The sequence below is a fragment of the Notolepis coatsorum genome, assembly GCF_963971535.1.
Source record: "Notolepis coatsorum genome assembly, chromosome: 1".
Taxonomy (NCBI): Eukaryota; Metazoa; Chordata; class Actinopteri; order Aulopiformes; family Paralepididae; genus Notolepis; species Notolepis coatsorum.
Window position 1 is genome coordinate 22,176,348 of NC_140165.1, and position 19,749 is coordinate 22,196,096.

Consider the following 19,749-nt stretch of genomic DNA (forward strand, 5'->3'; position numbering starts at 1 on the left):
AAGTGTGTGTGTGTGTGTGTGTGTGTGTGTGTGTGTGTGAGATATATATAGAGAGAGGGGGGGCTTTGGTAGACTATTGCATTGGTCCATTCATTGAAGATGAACGCAATGCGACATCCTTTACTAGGCTCACCCACCAACAGTGCAGGTGCTGAACTGCTGATCTGAATGTATAGGTAAAAACCATATTATGTTCATCAATAAAAAAATTGCCCATTTTTTTTTTTGCTCGCACGCTTACGCGCGCTCGCATTCACTGGGGGCCTACAAATACATTCTTTCATGGGGCCCAGAATCTGGAGCTACACCCCTGGGTGTTCCTGGTGTTCACAAATCATGTGTGGTGTTCCTGGTGTTCACAAATCATGTGGTGTTCCTGGTGTTCACAAATCATGTGTGGTGTTCCTGGTGTTCACAAATCATGTGTGGTGTTCCTGGTGTTCACAAATCATGTGTGGTGTTCCTGGACCTGGTGTTCACAAATCACGGGGGACATTACTGGTGGGAAATGTAACCTTTTGGGAATTCAAAGGCAGGCATGGAACAGTCGACACTGGACAGTTTGTCCGAGGGAAGTAATCAGTTGTGATTGGAGGATCAAAAAAAGAGGGCAGGGTCAATGACATCCCTCTTGTAGATTTAATTAACAAGCCCCTTGTTATGTTTGAACAAAGACTTCCTTTTAGTTTATTTCACGACTTTAAAAAACAAAAGAAACCCGTTTACATGAAATCTAAATACATCAAGGAACATCACGCAAAATGTCCCCAGACTTCCATCGTGGTTCTTGCTGGAACAGCGACAATGTGAAGATATGACTACAGCATTAAGACTATAGAGGCTTACTGCACACAAACCCTAACAACATTATTAGAATATACTCTCTGAAGTGTGTGTGTGTGTGGTGTGTGTGTGTGTGTAGCAAGCAAGGCACTAACGGCCAGGTTTATGGGTTCCACTCACTGTCACTGAGTAGAGTAGAGCGCATGACCAGATTTACCGCTGTCCCATATTTTAAATCGATTTATTTGCTATGGAGCGCTGACCTCCAGTCAGATCATACCTTTTTTATTATTATTATAAAGCATTGTGCAACATGTTGCTGTGGTGGCCCCCTCCACCGGGTGAGCCCATCCGAAAGTCACGTGACCACACGTCCCTCTTGATCACCTGACCACAGTGTATAATAACATAGGCTGTCTGCCGGGTCGAGCACGTCGCGCCCGCGGGACTGTGTAGTAGTAGAGTAAGTTATTCGGGATCACTGAGGGAACCGATCGACGAACACAATGCTGTCGGCTGTCTGTCTCCTCCTCGTCGCCTTCCCCGGCTGCGTGTTCTCCAGGATCCCTCCTCACGAAGAGGTGGCCAGGGTGGCTCGTTTCGTCGCCAACCGGTGCGACTGGGCGTCCATGGCGACGATCTCGACCCACGAACCGGTCCAAGGACAACCCTTCTCCAACGTGTTCTCCATCAGCGACGGTCCCGTTGGCTACGGGAGTGGAGTGCCGTACATGTACCTCACCCGCATGGAGATCTCTGTGCAGGATCTGGAGGTAGAATGAAGCGTTATAGCTAACTTTAGCTTGAGTTGTTGTCATTAATAATGTCTATTATGATGACATGTTGCAGGCTGTGTTGGTACCGACGTTATTAATGCATGAAACAATAAAGCTTGACTTCCGATTTGCTCTTAACGCTTTCTGCAAGAGTATGCAATATTGATGTGCGAAATTGTTTGTCAATACGTGACTCGGCTAATTGTTGGAATATGACTCAGCGTGTTTTAGAGTGACTTCATGACTTGACACATTACAATCTTGTTGTGACTGATCATGAACTGACCGCTGCAGACGAAGCCACCTTGATCATTCGCACGCAGGCGGCAGGCCTAAACAATCATCTGTATCTGACACATTTCATATTCCAAGATGTGTAATAATCCTAGACTGCTAATTACTATTTATTTCTTATTAATACACCATAACATTGATTCCCTAGAAAAAAGACATACAGAACACACACATACATACATTATGCACATTACCTACATACAAACACCCATACATAAATATACACAAGTATACACACATATATTTTTTAAGTATTATATACATACTACGTATGTACACATTTATATGCTATAAAAAAATCCACCCCCCTGCCCCCTATATATAGTATAGTCTATAGACTATATAATCAACCATGTATTTTATATTATTTATTATATACCATGGTCATGTTATTAATTATTACATATTATCATGCCATAGTAGTCGGACAGAACAGGGATGAGGGCACAATGTAGTTAGTCACTATGTGACCAGGTTCTCAAACATAAACATAAAGACGGACAACACGCTCATCACAGACAAACTGGATGTAGCCAATTACTTAAACACTTTCTTCACAAACATAGCCACAACACTGGTAAACAAACTACCCTCCTACAAGAACCTAGGCGTCCACAAAGACAATTTCAAACTGGAAATGGTAACTACAGATGAGGTACTCAATAAACTGAGCGCCCTCCAACCGAACAAGGCCACTGGCCATGACAACATCCCCTCCAAATTCCTCAGAGACTCAGCAGCCGCAATCACCCCAGTCATCACACACATAATAAACCTCTCCATAAAACAGGGACACGTCCCCAAGGACTTCAAAATAGCGAGAGTAACACCCCTGCACAAAAAGGGCAGCAAATTAGACCCAGGCAACTACCGCCCTGTTTCTATCCTTACATCCATCTCGAAAGTCATGGAAAAAATAGTATACGAACAGGTCGAAAAGTACCTTGCGGATAAAAATCTAATCTACGAATTCCAATCTGGCTTCAGAACATCCCACTCCACTGACGCATGCCTTCTCTATTTGAACGACCATCAAGCAAGAGGTGGACGCGGGCAAATACTGCGGCATGGTCATGCTAGACCTACAAAAGGCCTTCGACACTGTCAATCACACCATTCTGATTGACAAGCTAAAAGCAATTGGTTTTGATAGTTTATCAGTGAGCTGGATACAATCCTACCTGGAGGGGAGAGAACAGATGGTGGAGGTAAACGGTACCCTATCCCCCCCCCTCACAGTGAACTGTGGTGTTCCACAAGGAAGCATACTAGGACCACTACTGTTCCTAATTTATGCAAATGACATGTCGTCAGCTTGTGACTGCAACTTGTTCCTGTTTGCGGACGACTCAGCCCTGCTGGTCTCTGACAAGAACAAGTTACAGGTTGAAAAAACCCTCAGCTCGGAACTAGGCAAAATCTGCATATGGCTCGCTGGTAACAAACTATCATTACACATGGGCAAAACAGAGTCCATTCTCTTCGGTTCAAATAACAAACTCAGCAAGACCGACGGCTTCTCAGTTACAGTGGGTGACAATACTGTCGCAAGGAAAGATGAAATTACCTACCTGGGTTCCATCCTAGAGGCTAATCTTTCCTGTGACAAAATGGCATCCAATGTAATAAAAAAAGTCAATCAACGAACTCGATTCTTGTACCGGATCTCCTCTCTGGTAAACAAGAATACCCTGAAGACTCTGGCGGGAGCACTCATTCAAGGGTACTACGACTATGCTTGCACCTCATGGTACCAAAGCACCTCAAAGGCACTAAAAACCAAATTACAAACATCTCAAAACAAACTAGTCAGACTACTGCTTGACCTGACTCCTAGAACCCACCTCACCCCTGCACACTTTGCCAACCTAGGATGGCTTAGAGTAGACGACAGAGTACAGCAACTTGCAATGGGCCTGGTCTACAAGATACACTACACGACCAAGGTACCCATGTACATGTCAAAATACTTCCCAAAGGTCAGTGAATACCACGATCACAACACCAGAGGGAGCTCCACAAATCATGTAAAACCCAGATTCGGCTCAAACGAGGGACTAAACACGTTTCGCAATTATGCCACATCAATGTGGAACGCCCTACCCAAAGCTGTAAAGGAATGTGAATCACTACCCACCTTCAAAAACACTCTCAAAGAACACCTACGGGAGACTGCAATTCAAAACTGGCCCCTACAAATGTCCTAACCCAGTTGTACAATAAAGACCAAGCATGGCTTTGTCAGTATTCCAATGTACCCCCCCCCCCCCCCCCCCCCACCTCCAATGTACAGCCCCACCCAACCCCACCCCACCTACCCAACCTCCTCCAATGTACAGTTTCTATGTCAAATGTATGTACACTCTTTTTCTGGATTTTTTTTAGTATCACAATCAGTACTGTATTTGAAAATCTGGTATGTCATAAATGTATAGATGTAGCAGTACTGTCTATCTGTATGTCGTGTGTGTCATATGATGAATTGAAAATGGGGGACCCTGATGGAAACAAGACGAAAGTCTTTCTCAGGTCTGCATCCTCTTAACAATTGTATGTATTGAGCTGTACTGTACTGTACCCATTCTGCAATCTGTTAATAAACTTTTCAATCAATCAATCAATCAATCCATATAGTTAGTAAGAGAGGACTTGTGGTTTCGACCATAAAGCCTATGGCTAAGTGATCTAGTAAGGCAGAAGAAACTAAAATAGCAGAAAACCTAGCGATATCTGGGAGGACTCCTCTTACTGTACACATCACAACAGGATATTCTGACCCTTAAGATTACATCATCAAAATAGTAAATACATAGCAAGGTTGTGCATCGCAATTGTTGTACAAGTGCATACGCTTTGGGTCCATGAGAGTATACCTTAAATTAAAGTATGTTACAGGTATCCCTCCCAGCTCTTATACAGTATATAGTTAAATGTGCTGTAAGTGTGGTATTTTCTTTGTTCAAATAAGTCATCTACATGTTAAAATAATAGCTCTACATTCCAACAGCCATCACTGATGTTGTAGATGTAGAGTATCTGGTCAGTAGCATGCGTCTGCCCAGTCCCTCCGCTCTGCAGTAAACAGAAAATACATTTCTTGGTATCCCGTTCTGACATCATCCAATCTCTCTCCTTCTCTATCCCTCTACCCCCCCCCCCTCTCTCTCTCTCTCTCTCTCTCCTTCTCTCTCCCCCTCCCCCCTCTCTCTCTCTATCCTTCTCTATCCCTCTACCCCCCCTCTCTCTCTCTCTCCTTCTCTATCCCCCTCCCCCCTCTCTCTCTCTATCCTTCTCTATCCCTCTACCCCCCCTCTCTCTCTCTCTCTCTCTCTCTCTCTCTCCTTCTCTATCCCCCTCCCCTCGCTCTCTCTCTCTCTCCTTCTCTATCCCCCTCCCCCCTCTCTCTCTCCTTCTCTATCCCTCTACCCCCCCTCTATCTCTCTCTCTCCTTCTCTATCCCTCTACCCCCCCTCTATCTCTCTCTCTCTCCTTCTCTATCCCCCTCCCCCCTCTCTCTCTCTCTCCTTCTCTATCCCCCTCCCCCCTCTCTCTCTCCTTCTCTATCCCCCTCCCCCCTCTCTCTCTATCCTTCTCTATCCCCCTCCCCCCTCTCTCTCTCCTTCTCTATCCCCCTCCCCCCTCTCTCTCTCTATCCTTCTCTATCCCTCTACCCCCCCCTCTATCTCCTTCTCTATCCCCCTCCCCCCTCTCTCTCTATACTTCTCTATCCCCCTCCCCCCTCTCTCTCTCCTTCTCTATCCCCCTCCCCCCTCTCTCTCTCTATCCCTCTACCCCCCTCTCTCCTTCTCTATCCCCCTCCCCCCTCTCTCTCTATCCTTCTCTATCCCCCCCCTCTCTCTCTCTCCTTCTCTATCCCCTCCCCCCTCTCTCTCTCTCCTTCTCTATCCCCATCCCCCCTCTCTCTCTATCCTTCTCTATCCCCCTCCCCCCTCTCACTCTCTCAGGTGAATCCGCAGGCCTCGATGTCCATGTCCCTGGCTCAGACAGACTACTGTAAGACCCAGGGCTTCGACCCACAGGATCCGCTGTGTGCCCACATCATCCTCTCTGGCTCAGTGGCAGAGGTACTGATTGTAATGGTGTATTCTAGTCCCTGGGCATCTTTCACACAGGAAGAAAACCCCATCTTATTATCTATGTGTGAGGGGGGAAATTAAAAAAAAAACATCCAAAAGCCTAGTAGTGAAATAAAGAAACATTTAATAATAATTAAATGATTACACCCCCCCCCCCCCCCCCCAAAAACACAAAAAGGTGTTAAAGAAAAGAAAATCCTTGACATAATTTTCACCTAAAAAGAACAAAAAATTGAAAAAGAAAATACTATAGTAATACTTTTTCATCCTCATAATTGAATTAGAATGTATTTGTTTATTTGTAAGGGACAATGTATATTAATGAACATTTAGCATTTTGCAATAAAACATTGATGTAAATACACCCGAATTAGCCTCGGCTCATTTTCATCGTTAGTCCCCACATAAAAACACATAGTGTTGTATAAGACATTGGTACAATTGGTAATTTCGTTGGATATACACTGTATACGGTAAAATATTATTATATACTTTTTTTTGTTTTCTGTTTCTGTACTTGCATGTCATTTTAGCCACCTTAATTGTTAGTTTCATTATGCATTGTGTGTTGAGTACTGACTTTTAACAATTTTGTTTTGCAATAATAATAAAAAAAAAAAAAAAAAACATAGTGCATACAGTACATAAAACCAAAATGCTAAAGTGTGAGCTAGACTTATCCTAAAGTGCTCTATTTTTTGTTTTAAAGTGCATATTAGGCAGTGCCTATCAAAGTGCTCATTGCTATCATAAGACATTCTCTTCACTCTTGTCTTCCAGGTGAACAGCACAGAGGCAGTGTTTGCCAAGAAAGCCCTGTTCAGCCGGCACCCTGAGATGGTGGACTGGCCCTCTGACCATGGCTGGTTCTTTGCCAAGTTCAACATCACCAAGGTGTGGGTGCTGGACTACTTCGGAGGGGTGAAGACCGTCACACCGGAAGACTACTTTAACGCCACGCCCTTCAAGAACCACCATCACTGAGCGTGGGGTATGACACTTTTTTGAATCTGTAGATGGGCAATATTGAGCATTTTAAACTGGATCAAAATCAATATGGATAACAGTGGGGTAGGGGCGTCACGATTACATTTACATTTTTGTCATTTAGCCGACTCTTTTATCCAAAGCGATTTACAAGTTTTATGTGACAAGTCAGCAGGAAGGGCACAACTCTTATCAGCTGAGTAACAAGTGTTCAAACTTGAGTGCTACAGTGTCGAGTGTATGTTAGTATATTAGGAAGAGTGCATGGCTGTAGAGGACAGTAAGAAGTTTATTTATATTATTTAAAATATTGATTGAAGAAGTGATATTGATTGGTCGGGTTTCGGCTGTCCTAACTGTGGGGGGAAGTTCGTTCCACCATTGTGGAGCAAGGACCGAGAATAGGTGGCTTTGACTGAATCGAATAAATCCATTTACAAAAGATAATGGATTAAAAAGGACATCAATGCTTCCAAGCATTTCCTTGATGGAAGTGAAACTTCACGATTTAAAGCGTCTAGTCATCTGACAGAAATGCAAAAGAAGAATTTTGTTGAGAAGCACTGGATTGTTCAATAATGCTAAATGCATGCTTAACTCATTGACCGCCGGGGATTAGCCTTATCCTGTGGTAGTATTGCCACTCTGTAAACAATGGGAGTTAGTCACCTTGTTTGTAGAGCTAAATCTATATTCTATATTATAGCCATTGGTACAATACTATAGTCATTTGACATTGAGTTTATTCCGGTCAAGATGCAAAAAAGAGAACATTTTTCCATCCATACGATCCAGTCTTATACCGTGGTGAATATAAGTGGTTTTAGAGCGGTCTAGGGTAATTCATGAAATGCTTAGTTATGGCAGTATACGTCGATTCCATTGTAGACGTTGCCGTTTCTTGCCTGAACCCGCTATTGTTCCGGAATCAAATCTACATCATGGGAATTATGTTCCATCATGAATGCATGAAAGGGGGGGGGGGGTCGTTTCTGATTATTTGATTGTCGGTAACGGCATTCGTATTCAACACTAAGAACGCTTATCAGCCCGATCGGTACAAAAGCCTTGCAGTATCAAGCTAAAATTTACGTCAAATGGTCCTTACCTGCGACCGGCAGTATTCCAAAAACAATATTCCAATTTCTTGATCGCCATCTGGTACATCCAATGTCCATTTGCTCGACGGCATAATCCACCATAACATATGGATCGGGCATATTTGATGGGCTTCAATGTAACCGGCAGAACCGTTCGTCTTGCCAGACAAGGACAAATGTAACTCGAAACCTTTGGCCATCCCACAGCCCAGGATACAATGTTAGAAAGGGTGCTCGATACCGCCGTCTAGCGTGATGTGGCCGGTATTGCACATAGGCATTCTAAATGCGATTCCCAATGTTAACCCCGAGTCAGTGGGCCTGTAATGAATAGAAATATCGAATAAAAGAAATAACGATCAAATAACGAGTATACTCGTTGTTGGCGTTCAGCGATTGGCGGCCAATAACGAGTATAATCGTTGTTGGCAGTGAATGAGTTAAAATGTTAATCTAAATGCAGCAAATAATCAATAAAATAATTGTTGTATGAATCTCTTACTTAAAGTGGTATTTTGTTGTTAAATTAAGTGTTAAAATAGCTCTACATTCTGACAGCCATCACTGATATAGAGTGTTTGGTTAGTAACATGGGTCTCCTAGTCCCTCCGCTCTGCAGTAAACACAGAATAAATGTTCTGGTATCCCTTCCCACTTTATCCAATCAGGCGAGAGAACCCTAGATATTTATTTTACTTATTTCTTGCCAAGCTAAGAAATCTTGCTAAGCCAAATTTGCTTACTGCACTTGTTTCAAGCATATATTTGCTTAAAACTAGTTTTCATTGCGGTCAAGTGGCGTAGCGGAGATTGCGTTCGTCACCAACACCGGAGACGCTGGATTCGCCTGTTCGAATCCAGCTCACAGCTCCGGCGTTGTCACCAGCTTGGCTGGCCGTTCACACTAATACAATTGGCTGTATTAGAGGGTGGGAAAGCTGGCGGGGTGGGTCTGGGTCGTTGTAAACAGCGACTCCTACAGTTCGGTCGGGGCGCCTGCTCAGCGCGGATAGGATCTAAGGGGGGTAGTGTGATCCTTCCACACGTTACACCCTCTCAGTGAGAGTCCGCGCTGCCAGGTGAAAAGAAGCGGTTGATTGGCTAGACGTGTGTCGGAGGAAGCACGTGATAGCCTCCACTCTCCCAGACCGACTGTGGGGGGTAAGTGCGCAGCGACCAGGAAGGGGATTGGGAATTGGCATAACGACTAACATTGGGACGGGAGAAAAATCGGAGGAAAAAGGAGGGGGAAAAAGATTAAAAAAAAAAAAAAAAAAAATGGTTTTAATTTATTATTTTTGTCAGTCTGTTGCATCATACATGTGCGTATGTGTGTGCATGTCTGTGTATATTTCGAAACGTCACTTTTTATTTTAGTGTCCCGTTATTTTCCCTTTGTTTTGATTCTATTAATTTCTTGATTTTTAAAGTGTCTGTTACTTAATTTTTTCTTTTTTTGTTGAATTTTTGGAAATAGTTATCCGTATGTATGTTTTTGTTTTGTTCTATGTGGACCCCAGGAAGACTAGCTGTTGCCTAGGTGATGGCTAATGGGGATCCGAATAAACAAACGGTGTACATTTTTGTCTGAAGCTTAGCGTGACTGTCTGACATTAATAATTATCATTATTGTAGTGTTATCAGCACTTCAGGTAAGTGAACGTTTTCTATGGCGATTGCTGACTGTCATGTTTCTCGTCTCACGTGTCTTCACAGGAAGTGGTGCGTGCAGGCATGTGCCCAGAGTGCAGACCATAATGAGTGCTGCCAAAACAGGAGATCCTGAAGGCCACTTCACGGGAGCAGGACTATATTGTGACTTTTCCTTGTGGGTCGTAAAGAGAACGCAATCTCTCTTGGCCACTGGTTGAAGCCTGCAGACAGAAACCTGGGGATTTGATCAAAATCCTCATCAGTGTTTTGTTTTTCTAGGGATCATTACATGGTTGAGTAATATACATTATTCATAAATATAATAAAGGTAGTATAGAAGGTAAAGTAAATGTTGATGGTGCACAATGCCATAATACATGAAATACATGAAAACTGCACAACCAGGAAGGAATATACATTTTTGATCAAATCCCGGTCTTGCATTAGAACCTAAAAATGTGTTTTATGAATGTACGAGTGTGAATACCTATGGAAATCTTTATATACAATTATCTTTAGCCGAGTGATTTTGTAGTAAATGGGGTGTGAACCACTCATGCAAATCAAGTACAGGTATTTCGCAAAATGAAGGTACCTCAATGTCACTGAAAAATACAAGTGAGTGAATGAATAAAATTAGCTTTTAAGGGCTTCAGAAATGTACATTTTGGTTTGACAACATGTTGCACTTTAATAAATCATTCACTTTTTTTAATCAATGACGGATGATCTCATCTCTCTTAACACATTGAGCGCCATAAGCTTCCCCCATCCTTCACTGTCTATAGCGCCAGCTTTTCATGACCATTTTCGTGATATTTCACGATCTTTGCGGACACTTGTATATTCTATATTATAGCTATGGAGACAATAGTATGGCTCATTTGACAGACCCTATTTCTAGTCCAACATGTAAAACATATTTGTTTCTACACACTGTAGTTTGTAGTTTATTACATGCTAAACATCGTCCATTTCCAAGATAATCCAGTATTTTTCCATAGATTGCGAGATAAAACGTGTTATATGCAATAAGCCCAAACCGTTCTGGTTGATCCCCTGAAACCTCAAATACTCCCAAATCAAAGGTATATACCATGTACATATGTGCATTCACAAAGTCATCAAGGGGGGGTCGTTTTAACTCAAAACTGTGATCGTGTTTGTCGAGCACGTTTTACGTCCGGTAAAACACAAAACTGATCGTTACTGGAACATGTTTCAGGTTTGGTCAAATAGATATAGGGGGTCCTTACGTTAGCCAGAAGGTAATCCAAAAAGAATAATTCCAATGATCCCATCGGCGATCGCGATTACTTGTTTATATGTAATTACATGTGTTTACGGGACACTATAGGTTTTGAGACAACCAGATCTTCTAGCAATTGCTTTGGAAGAGCTCCTCCCCCTCAGAGGGAGTCTCGATAGTCCGGTTCATTCATTCATTGCCTCTCCTGGCCCATTTCTTTCAAAAGGTAGGCGATACTGCCACCTGGTGATATTCGATCGGCATTGGAATTCCAACGTAGGCAAACGAGCCAGGGACACATAGAATGATCTGGATGATGGTTTAGAACAGGGATCAGAGGAAAAATCGGGTATGGCACTCAACCGCTGGCGAGATAATCTGAGAAATGTCGGGTATGGCGCTGAATGAGTTAATATGTAATGAAGGTATATTGAAAGCCAAAAAGCAGAATTGCCATGAAGGCCACATATCTCACCACGAGCAAGAAGCTCTGGACAACATTAAAATGGCCTTATGCAGTGATTTGTACTTTCAAACACGACCTTTACATTTTTTATGCTGATATAAGTGTACTTTGATATCTGCAGAGCTATATATTTTTGGCAAGGAAAAATAAAAGGTTTATTAAATAAAACTCATGTCCGGTTTTTGTCTCATTTCCTGTGGTTAGTACTAGGGAACAATGAATGAATAAATGAATGAATTATTTATTTTATTTTGAATGTTTACAAATGAATAAACAAAAAAAAATCGAATTTTTTACAAATAAACAAGCGAAAAGGATAGGTTTGAAGCCAAAAGGCTTAGAGCAACCTACCCCTAATTCAAAAACAAATTCAAAAAAGTTAAAGTTTGCAAAATAAAACAAACAAACAAATCAACAAAAAACGTTCCCGAAAAGAACATACAGTAAGCCAACATAGGAAAATCAATACTTAATCTGCAATACCCGAGTTTCATGGTAGAGAAAACAGATTATGCATGTAGGTTAAATTTGACTATAAGATTCTAGAACCCTGTCTTTTTAACAATTGTGTGTATTGAGCTGTATTGTACCCATTCTGCAATCTGTTAATACCATTTTCAATCAATCAATCAATAAACTATGACGTGATCTGACGCCAGACTCATCATTTGAGCACAGACCTGGGTCTCGCTTGAAGGAGGGAGGGGCCAGTAGCTGTGACGTCACGCAGGGCAGGAAGGGAGAATCCCTGGCCTGAAAGGTCTCTGATACGAGATCGAGATATCATGCAAACAACTCGTCATTCTTTGTTATTATTATTGTTAATATTCACCAACAACGTTCCGATTTGTCAGGAATGTATAGCGGTATGCGGGACGACACCCCCCAGCATTGTAAGTCAAAACAACATTAGACACTTAACATTATATAGCTTGTTCCCCCCCGACTGGACCTTTACAATCATTTAGCCGAGCAGCAGCAATGACTAGCAATACAAACAGCTCGTTATCGAAATGCTACATTCGTTTACAGCCAACTATTGTTATGGAAAATGATGAAAGGCATTAATTGGTATTATTTGGAAGGCAACTGGCGTGTTGACAAACTACTTTTAGCGTTACTTCTACTACTGTCACTGACGTTAGCTTTAGGGAGACAACAAGTAGTAACTGTTTTTAGTTTGTTGATTTACTCCGATCGCCTTCCAAAGACTTCACCTTCATACTTGTTTATAACAGTAGTTGGCTATAACTATAATTCAGTATTTCGATGCTGGCAAATTCACGTTAACTACTAAGTGGCCTCACCAACAAGCTGTTTGTGTAGCTAGCAGTAGCAGGGCCTCGGTTTTGATTGATTGAAAACTTTATTAACAGATTGCAGAATGGGTACAGTACAGTACGGCTCAATACACACAATTGTTAAGGGGATGCAGACCAGAGAAAGACTTTCGTCTTGTTTACATCAGGGTCCCCCATTTTCAATTCATCATAACATACATGACATACAGATAGACAGTACTGCTACATCTATAAATTTATGATATACCAGATTTGCAAATACAGTACTGATTGTGATACAAAAAGAGTCTGGGGGTCAAGGGCTTTATATGAGTGTGTGGCAGAAAGGTGGAGTACATGTTGGGCACATTACATATACAAACGTGAGAATCTTTCAGAAGGTGGACGACCATTAGCACAGGGTTAGGGGGCTTATGATCAGTTACAGTGGGTGACAATATTGTCACAAGGAAAGATGAAATTACCTATCTATATGAATTGAAAATGGGGGACCCTGATGGAAACAAGACAAACGTCTTTCTCAGGTCTGCATCCCCTTAACAATTGTATGTATTGAGCCGTACTGTATTGTACCCATTCTGCAATCTGTTAAATAAAGTTTTCATTCATTCATTCATTCACCTACCTGGGTTCCATCCTAGAGGCTAATCTTTCCTGTGACAAAATGGCATCCAATGTAATAAAAAAAGTCAACCAACGAACTCGATTCTTGTACCGGATCTCCTCTCTGGTATTTGATTGATTGATTGAAAAGTTTATTAACAGATTGCAGAATGGGTACAGTACAGTACAGCTCAATCCATACAATTGTTAAGGGGATGCAGACCAGAGAAAGACTTTCGTCTTGTTTACATCAGGGTCCCCCATTTTCAATTCATCATAACATATATGACATACATGACATACAGATAGACAGTACTGCTACATCTATACATTTATGACATATCAGATTTGCAAATACAGTACTGTTTGTGATACAAAAGTGTCCAGAAAAAGAGTGTATATACATTTGACGTAGAAACTGTACATTGGAGGAGGTTGGGTGGGGTGGGGTTCGGTGGGTGGGTGGTGGCTGTACACACTTTCAACCGTTTTCGGCTTGCCATTGCCCCGACTGCTGTGTTGTTGAATCAAGTCAAATCCTAGGTAAGCGTATATTGTGCGTGTGAACGTTGACACACACAAAAAAAAAAAAACTGTAAAAAAAATATATATATATATTTAACAGTACCGACAACGGTATCTCACGTGAATCGATACTCGGTCGGTAGTACCGACGTGTTTCGGTAAGTACCTTTTAAAAGTACCGAATTCGGTACCCATCCCTCATAGGATAGATAAAGATATATATATATATATACGATACGGTAAGAATATATATATATATATATATATACAGCATTATTGTACATGCTATCATACAGAGTTATATAATATTTGTGAACATGAGCTACTCCCAAACCCGTCAGCGTTTCCCATACACACACTTAGCAGCGGCTATATACGCTGCTGGAACATCACTGCTGCTGGAGTTAAAACCACTCTCCCATAGCAAACGACCCTGTAGTGCCTTGTAAATGGGACACGCTTCCATGGAACAGTTGCTCATAAACTCATTTGAAAGGCTATTTTGTTCAAACGTTCTAAGCTAAGCTCCTTCAGCAGCGTCATATAGGGCCGCCAAAACACTCCTTATCTTAATTTTCTCTGAGCATGAATGCTCTTTTTCAGCCACGTCCCCACTTCACATTCACACAGTTCGATTCACACCTGGGAGCTGCCCAGTACAATCACAGGGGGGTTAAGTGCCTTGCTTAAAGGCACTTCGGCGGTTGGTATAGATTGGGCAAGAGAGAGTTATTCATTCACTTCCCCCATCTAGATTTTCCCCACCGGTCCATTGACACTGTTGGCCACTAGGAGCTGCCCAGTACAACCACAGTCTGACACCGTTGGCCACTAGGAGCTGCCCAGTACAACCACAGTCTGACACTGTTGACCACTAGGAGCTGCCCAGTACAACCACAGTCTGACACTGTTGGCCACTAGGAGCTGCCCAGTACAACCACAGTCTGACACTGTTGACCACTAGGAGCTGCCCAGTACAACCACAGTCTGACACTGTTGGCCACTAGGAGCTGCCCAGTACAACCACAGTCTGACACTGTTGGCCACTAGGAGCTGCCCAGTACAACCACAGTATGACACTGTTGACCACTAGGAGCTGCCCAGTACAACCACAGTCTGACACCGTTGGCCACTAGGAGCTGCCCAGTACAACCACAGTCTGACACTGTTGGCCACTAGGAGCTTCCCAGTACAACCACAGTCTGACACTGTTGGGGGGGGGGGGGGGGGGGGGGGGGGGTTAAGTGCCTTGCTTAAAGGCACTTCGGCGGTTGGTATAGATTGGGCAAGGGAGAGTTATTCATTCACTTCCCCCATCTAGATTTTCCCCACCGGTCCATTATTAGGCCACTGCTGCCCCTTATCTCTTTATATTTTGCACTAGTATGGAACACTTCATATCCAGGTCAGCAGACAGTATAAAGAAGAAACTTTGTACTTACCACATAATGTCAGCACGACAATTATATCAACACGAGCAGCGACCCAGGCAAAAGTCGGATGTCGATGGGCGAGAAGCAGTGTTATACCACAGACAAACACACTTATTCAAACTGTATAGAAGAAAAACCCTTGTTGTCTACACAAAGCACTTGAGTCTGGCACCGTTAGACGAACAATACCACTCTCTCTGTTGACCGCTTGGAGTGTATCCCCTAGCTGGCTTTGTTGTTACACAAGTTGCTTTGGTTATAATCGTCAGCTAGATGTATGGAGCGGCTCCAGACTTAATACCTGTGTGAACGGTCAGTGAAAGGGTTAAATGTTTGGTAGTGCGGCAGTGAAAGGGTTAAGTGAAATGAATAGATGGCAGTTTTCAAGCGGCGCCGTGTGTTTACCTCGTTCACCAGAGCTCCATATGAACGACCCACTGTTGTGGTATTCGCGACAAGTGAATGAATGAATGAATGACTTATTTATGTAAGTGGACATTTTCCAAAAAATAGTTCACAAGTCGTGACGTTCTTAAAAACGGACTCATGATCGGAAGATCACCGGTTCGAGCCCCGGTCAAGGCTGCTGTCGGAAAGTGGTGTTGTTGTCCAGGAGGGGGCACTCTGTCCCCTGGACTTGTCAGTAACAATGCCCCTGTTATGGTGATAGGGACACCGTACAGCTGTGGGTGCTGTCCTTCGGATGAGACGCTAAACCGAGGTCTTGACTGAATTCGGTCGTTAAAGAACCCAGGGTGTCTATCGTAAAGAGTAGGGGGTTCCCTGACGTTCCTAGCCAAATTCTCTAACATCAAGGCCACCTAATCATCCCTTCCCCTTAATTGACTGATATCAATCTCTGTCTCCTGAGCCATTCAGCCATTGGGTAGTGTGATGTGTGCCTGGTGCCATTGTATGGCAGCCATTGAGCCTGCTGTAGTCCAAGGTTGGGTGCTACCAGTGGTGGTGAAAGCACACCAAGCATATCGTGTACTCGACCTCCTCCATCGAGACCACAAACTCACAAGTTCCATTGGAAGGCAGCGATAGAGTGTGTATTAGCGTGTCATGAATGGGAAAATGCACGACATTAAAGTATCTAAGTTCCTCCTCTCCTCCATTGTTGGGGTGACGTATTCCTTTTAAGACACATTTTCAATGTGAACGCCTATATGGCAGTGGTGAATCGGCAGAAAATAACTACCAAATTTTCCAGTAATGGGTTAAAAGATTATGAAAAAAGAAAGAATGAAGAATGACTCGCATGTCAAAAAGATGTGGTCCTTTAAATCAGTGGTTCTCAGGGACCTCGGGACCCAACATTTTCCTTAGTAATTTAGTCGCGACCAAATTTTTTGAACCACTATGATTTATTTCAAATTCCTTTTTTTGCAGTAATACACAATCTTTCATGCACTGTTAAAAACATGAAATAAACACAAAAAAGTGCAACTAGGGCTAAAAACCCAATAAAATAATAATAAATAATTATGCTTCTTAGCAGACTTCTTAGCTTAACATAACAGTAAGTTTGGGGGAACTAATGGGATAACTGGGGTTGCAACAAAAGTGCAACTAGGGCTAAAACACAATGAAATAAAATAATAATAATAAATAATATATTCTTCTTAGCAGACTTCTTAGCTTAACATCCCAGGGAACTAATGGGATAACTGGGGATGTTGTTTGCTCCAGTCTCAAAGTCTGGGGTGATGGTAGACAAAGCAACTCTGAGGTCATGCTCAATGTCCAATCTGTTCCTCTGCTCTGTATTCAGCTGGACCAGAGCTGAGAAGCCACTTTCACAAAGATAGGTAGTGCAAAAAATATATATTATATATAAAATAAAATAATAATAAAAAAAAATTATACACACATCCGCGACCCACTCAAGATGGCCCCGCGACCCACTTTTGGGTCGCGACCAACCAGTTGAGAAACACTGCTTTAAATGGTACCTTAGCTAACCTCCTGTCTTTCCCTCCAGATGCCCCGCAGCCCTCGGCCTGTGGAGAGGAGTTCCTCCCACAGCAGCAGCAGGAGGACTCCGAGCCGCCGCTCATTAAAGAGGAACAGGAGGACCTGTCAGTCAGCCGGGGGGGAGAGCAGCTGGAAGGGCCGCAGGAGGCGGATACCGGAGACCCCGTACCTCCCGCCGCGGGACGTCTCCAAAGCCAGTCCCCGCGTCTCAACCGGGGTCCGGAGAACGGAGAGGGACGCCGTGCCCATACGCCGTGCCCGGTGAAATCGGAACCGGACGGAGAAGACCGGGGAGCGTCGGAACCTTCCAGCCCCCGTCGGCTAACCCTCTCCGCGGACGGTTCACCCGACGAGAATGAAGACGGCGACAGTGAGGGAGATGAGCGAGGAGGGTTCCGGTCGGGTTTAAACACGCCGGGGGTAAGGGCGGAGGCGGCCCATATGGAGGGCGGCACGTTGACAGAGTCGCCCGAGGAGAGACCCGACGGAAGCCCTTGCAGTTTGGACGGTGAAAGGGTGGAGGGGACGACGTATTTCGAATGCAATTTTTGTTGTAAGTTGTTTCGCCACGCGCACCACCTGGAGAGCCACATTAGGATACACCTGGGAGAGAAACCCTTCAGATGTAACACCTGCGACAAGTCGTTCACTCAGCTGGGGAATTTGAAACATCACATGATGACGCACACGGGGGAAAAACCGTTCGAGTGTCAGGTTTGCCACAAGACGTTTTCTCAGAAGAGCAACTTGAAGACTCACATGATTCAACACACGGGAGAGAGGCAGTACGTCTGCAAGATCTGCAACAGCACGTTCATGCACGCCGCTCACCTGAGGGTTCACATGAGGACTCACACGGGAGTGAAACCCTACAAGTGTTCCGTCTGCGAGCAGGAGTTCACCCAGAGCAGCAATCTGAGGACGCACATGAGACTTCACACGGGAGAAAAACCATACCGTTGCAGCTTCTGCACCAAGGAATTTGTTCAGGTCAGCGGCTTACAAAGGCACACGCTCACTCATACTCAAAAGAAGAATAAGCCTTTCGGTTGTAAAGAGTGCGACAAACAATTCAGTCGGATGAATGCTTTGAAAAGACACGTGAAGCAAAAACATACGAATGCTAACACTCTGGTTGATGTGACAAAAAAGAAATAGCCCCTTCCTTTTATTGTTTATTTTTATTAGCCTCTTTGAATCTAATATATTTTACATATTATCTAAAAGCAACCTCATTTTGATGTATCCTTTACAAAAAAGTATCATGGTATTTCCAAAACGAGCCCAAAACCGTGCAGACCCACGGTACCACCTGCGCATACATCCCGACAAAACATCCCCGCTGAATCGTTGAGTGATTGATTGATTGAAATTTGTATTAACAGATTGCAGAATGGGTAGAATACAGTACGTCTCAATACACACAATTGTTAAGGGGATGCAGACCAGAGAAAGACTTTCGTCTTGTTTACATCAGGGTCCCCCATTTTCAATTAATCTTGAGTGAGTGAGTGAGTCATCTCCATTTGCCACAAATAGCCCCCGGGGGCAGTCCTGAGCTGTGGGGAAATAGAACGGTGTGTCCTGTCCATAATTTCCTTTGGTCACGAGTCAGTGGCAAAAGAAACAATGTATGGGATTACACCGTCGTGGTATTTATTTAAGTACAAAACCTGGTAGGCACCACAGCGATGGATGACTTTTACCACGGTGGTACCGCAGTACATCATTTATACAATGATCAGTAGTAGTACCGTGGTGAAACTGAAATGACCCGTCGGAATGCCATGATGCTTTCTTTGTAAAGGTTGTAAAGCGCAAGGCATTGCAACCCTGTAGGAAACGTTACAAATAAATACATCTTGATTGAACCAGTCCAATTACTCGCTTTTCTTTTTGTCATTTTGAAGAACATACTTTATTGACAGAACAACATATATATATATATATATATATGGTCTTTGATAAACGGCCTTAAAATATATGAATATACATATATAATATAAAAATATGAGACTGGAAATAATGTGAAGTATGGATACTGTGTTGTGTGGATATCTTTCTGCAGACCTCTACTCGTGGACTTGATTTGTATTGTGTGACAATCTGAGCCATCAATGTAATGAAGGAAATGGATATATCTGCACACTTGATTTCAGCTCCCGATACTTGGCTGACTAAAAGGCTATGTTTCAAGCCAACAGGTGTCTCCATCTGGCAAACAAAAATCCTCTGAATTACTCCCTCCTCCCATATTCCTTTGCCTGGGGTTCCCACCCTGCGCCCCCTATACTAGCCTACAATAGACTGACCCCTGAACCCAATATCTGCCCCTTCTCCCCCTCAGTGTATGAGGTTATTGGTCCCTTTAGTTGTATTTGATTCATCTGTTGCTTTTTAGTCAAAAGTATTGGGAGCTGTAATTCATTGTGTGGGTCATAGAACAATTTTATATTAGAATAGAATAGAAATACTTCATTCATCCCGAGGGAAATTTCACCG

The 19,749-nt window shown here is 43.2% G+C and overlaps 2 protein-coding genes across 2 annotated transcripts; both read left to right on the plus strand.

The window, feature by feature from the left end:
* The first annotated feature begins 1,192 nt into the window (after window positions 1–1,192).
* Window positions 1,193–11,573, plus strand: creg1 (cellular repressor of E1A-stimulated genes 1). The gene is made up of 4 exons (XM_084323885.1): window positions 1,193–1,556; window positions 5,819–5,938; window positions 6,731–6,941; window positions 9,754–11,573. The coding sequence occupies exons 1-3, from the start codon at window positions 1,290–1,292 to the stop codon at window positions 6,932–6,934; spliced, it is 591 nt and encodes a 196-aa protein (XP_084180011.1). The 5' UTR covers window positions 1,193–1,289; the 3' UTR covers window positions 6,935–6,941; window positions 9,754–11,573.
* A 590-nt stretch (window positions 11,574–12,163) lies between these two features.
* On the plus strand, window positions 12,164–19,090 carry LOC311237289 (uncharacterized protein). Its single transcript, XM_084325094.1, has 2 exons — window positions 12,164–12,298; window positions 17,255–19,090. Exons 1-2 carry the CDS (start codon window positions 12,262–12,264, stop codon window positions 18,403–18,405), a joined length of 1,188 nt encoding a protein of 395 aa, XP_084181220.1. The 5' UTR covers window positions 12,164–12,261; the 3' UTR covers window positions 18,406–19,090.
* Window positions 19,091–19,749: the final 659 nt, after the last annotated feature.

Bases quoted from the DNA above. Each gene is read 5' to 3' on its own strand.
- creg1 (XM_084323885.1), top strand. From the start codon at position 1,290: ATGCTGTCGGCTGTCTGTCTCCTCCTCGTCGCCTTCCCCGGCTGCGTG. The intron at 1,557-5,818 runs GTAGAATGAAGC...TCACTCTCTCAG, and splicing joins TCTCTGTGCAGGATCTGGAG to GTGAATCCGCAGGCCTCGAT. The intron at 5,939-6,730 runs GTACTGATTGTA...CTTGTCTTCCAG, and splicing joins TCTCTGGCTCAGTGGCAGAG to GTGAACAGCACAGAGGCAGT.
- LOC311237289 (XM_084325094.1), top strand. From the start codon at position 12,262: ATGTATAGCGGTATGCGGGACGACACCCCCCAGCATT. The intron at 12,299-17,254 runs GTAAGTCAAAAC...CTTTCCCTCCAG, and splicing joins GGACGACACCCCCCAGCATT to ATGCCCCGCAGCCCTCGGCC.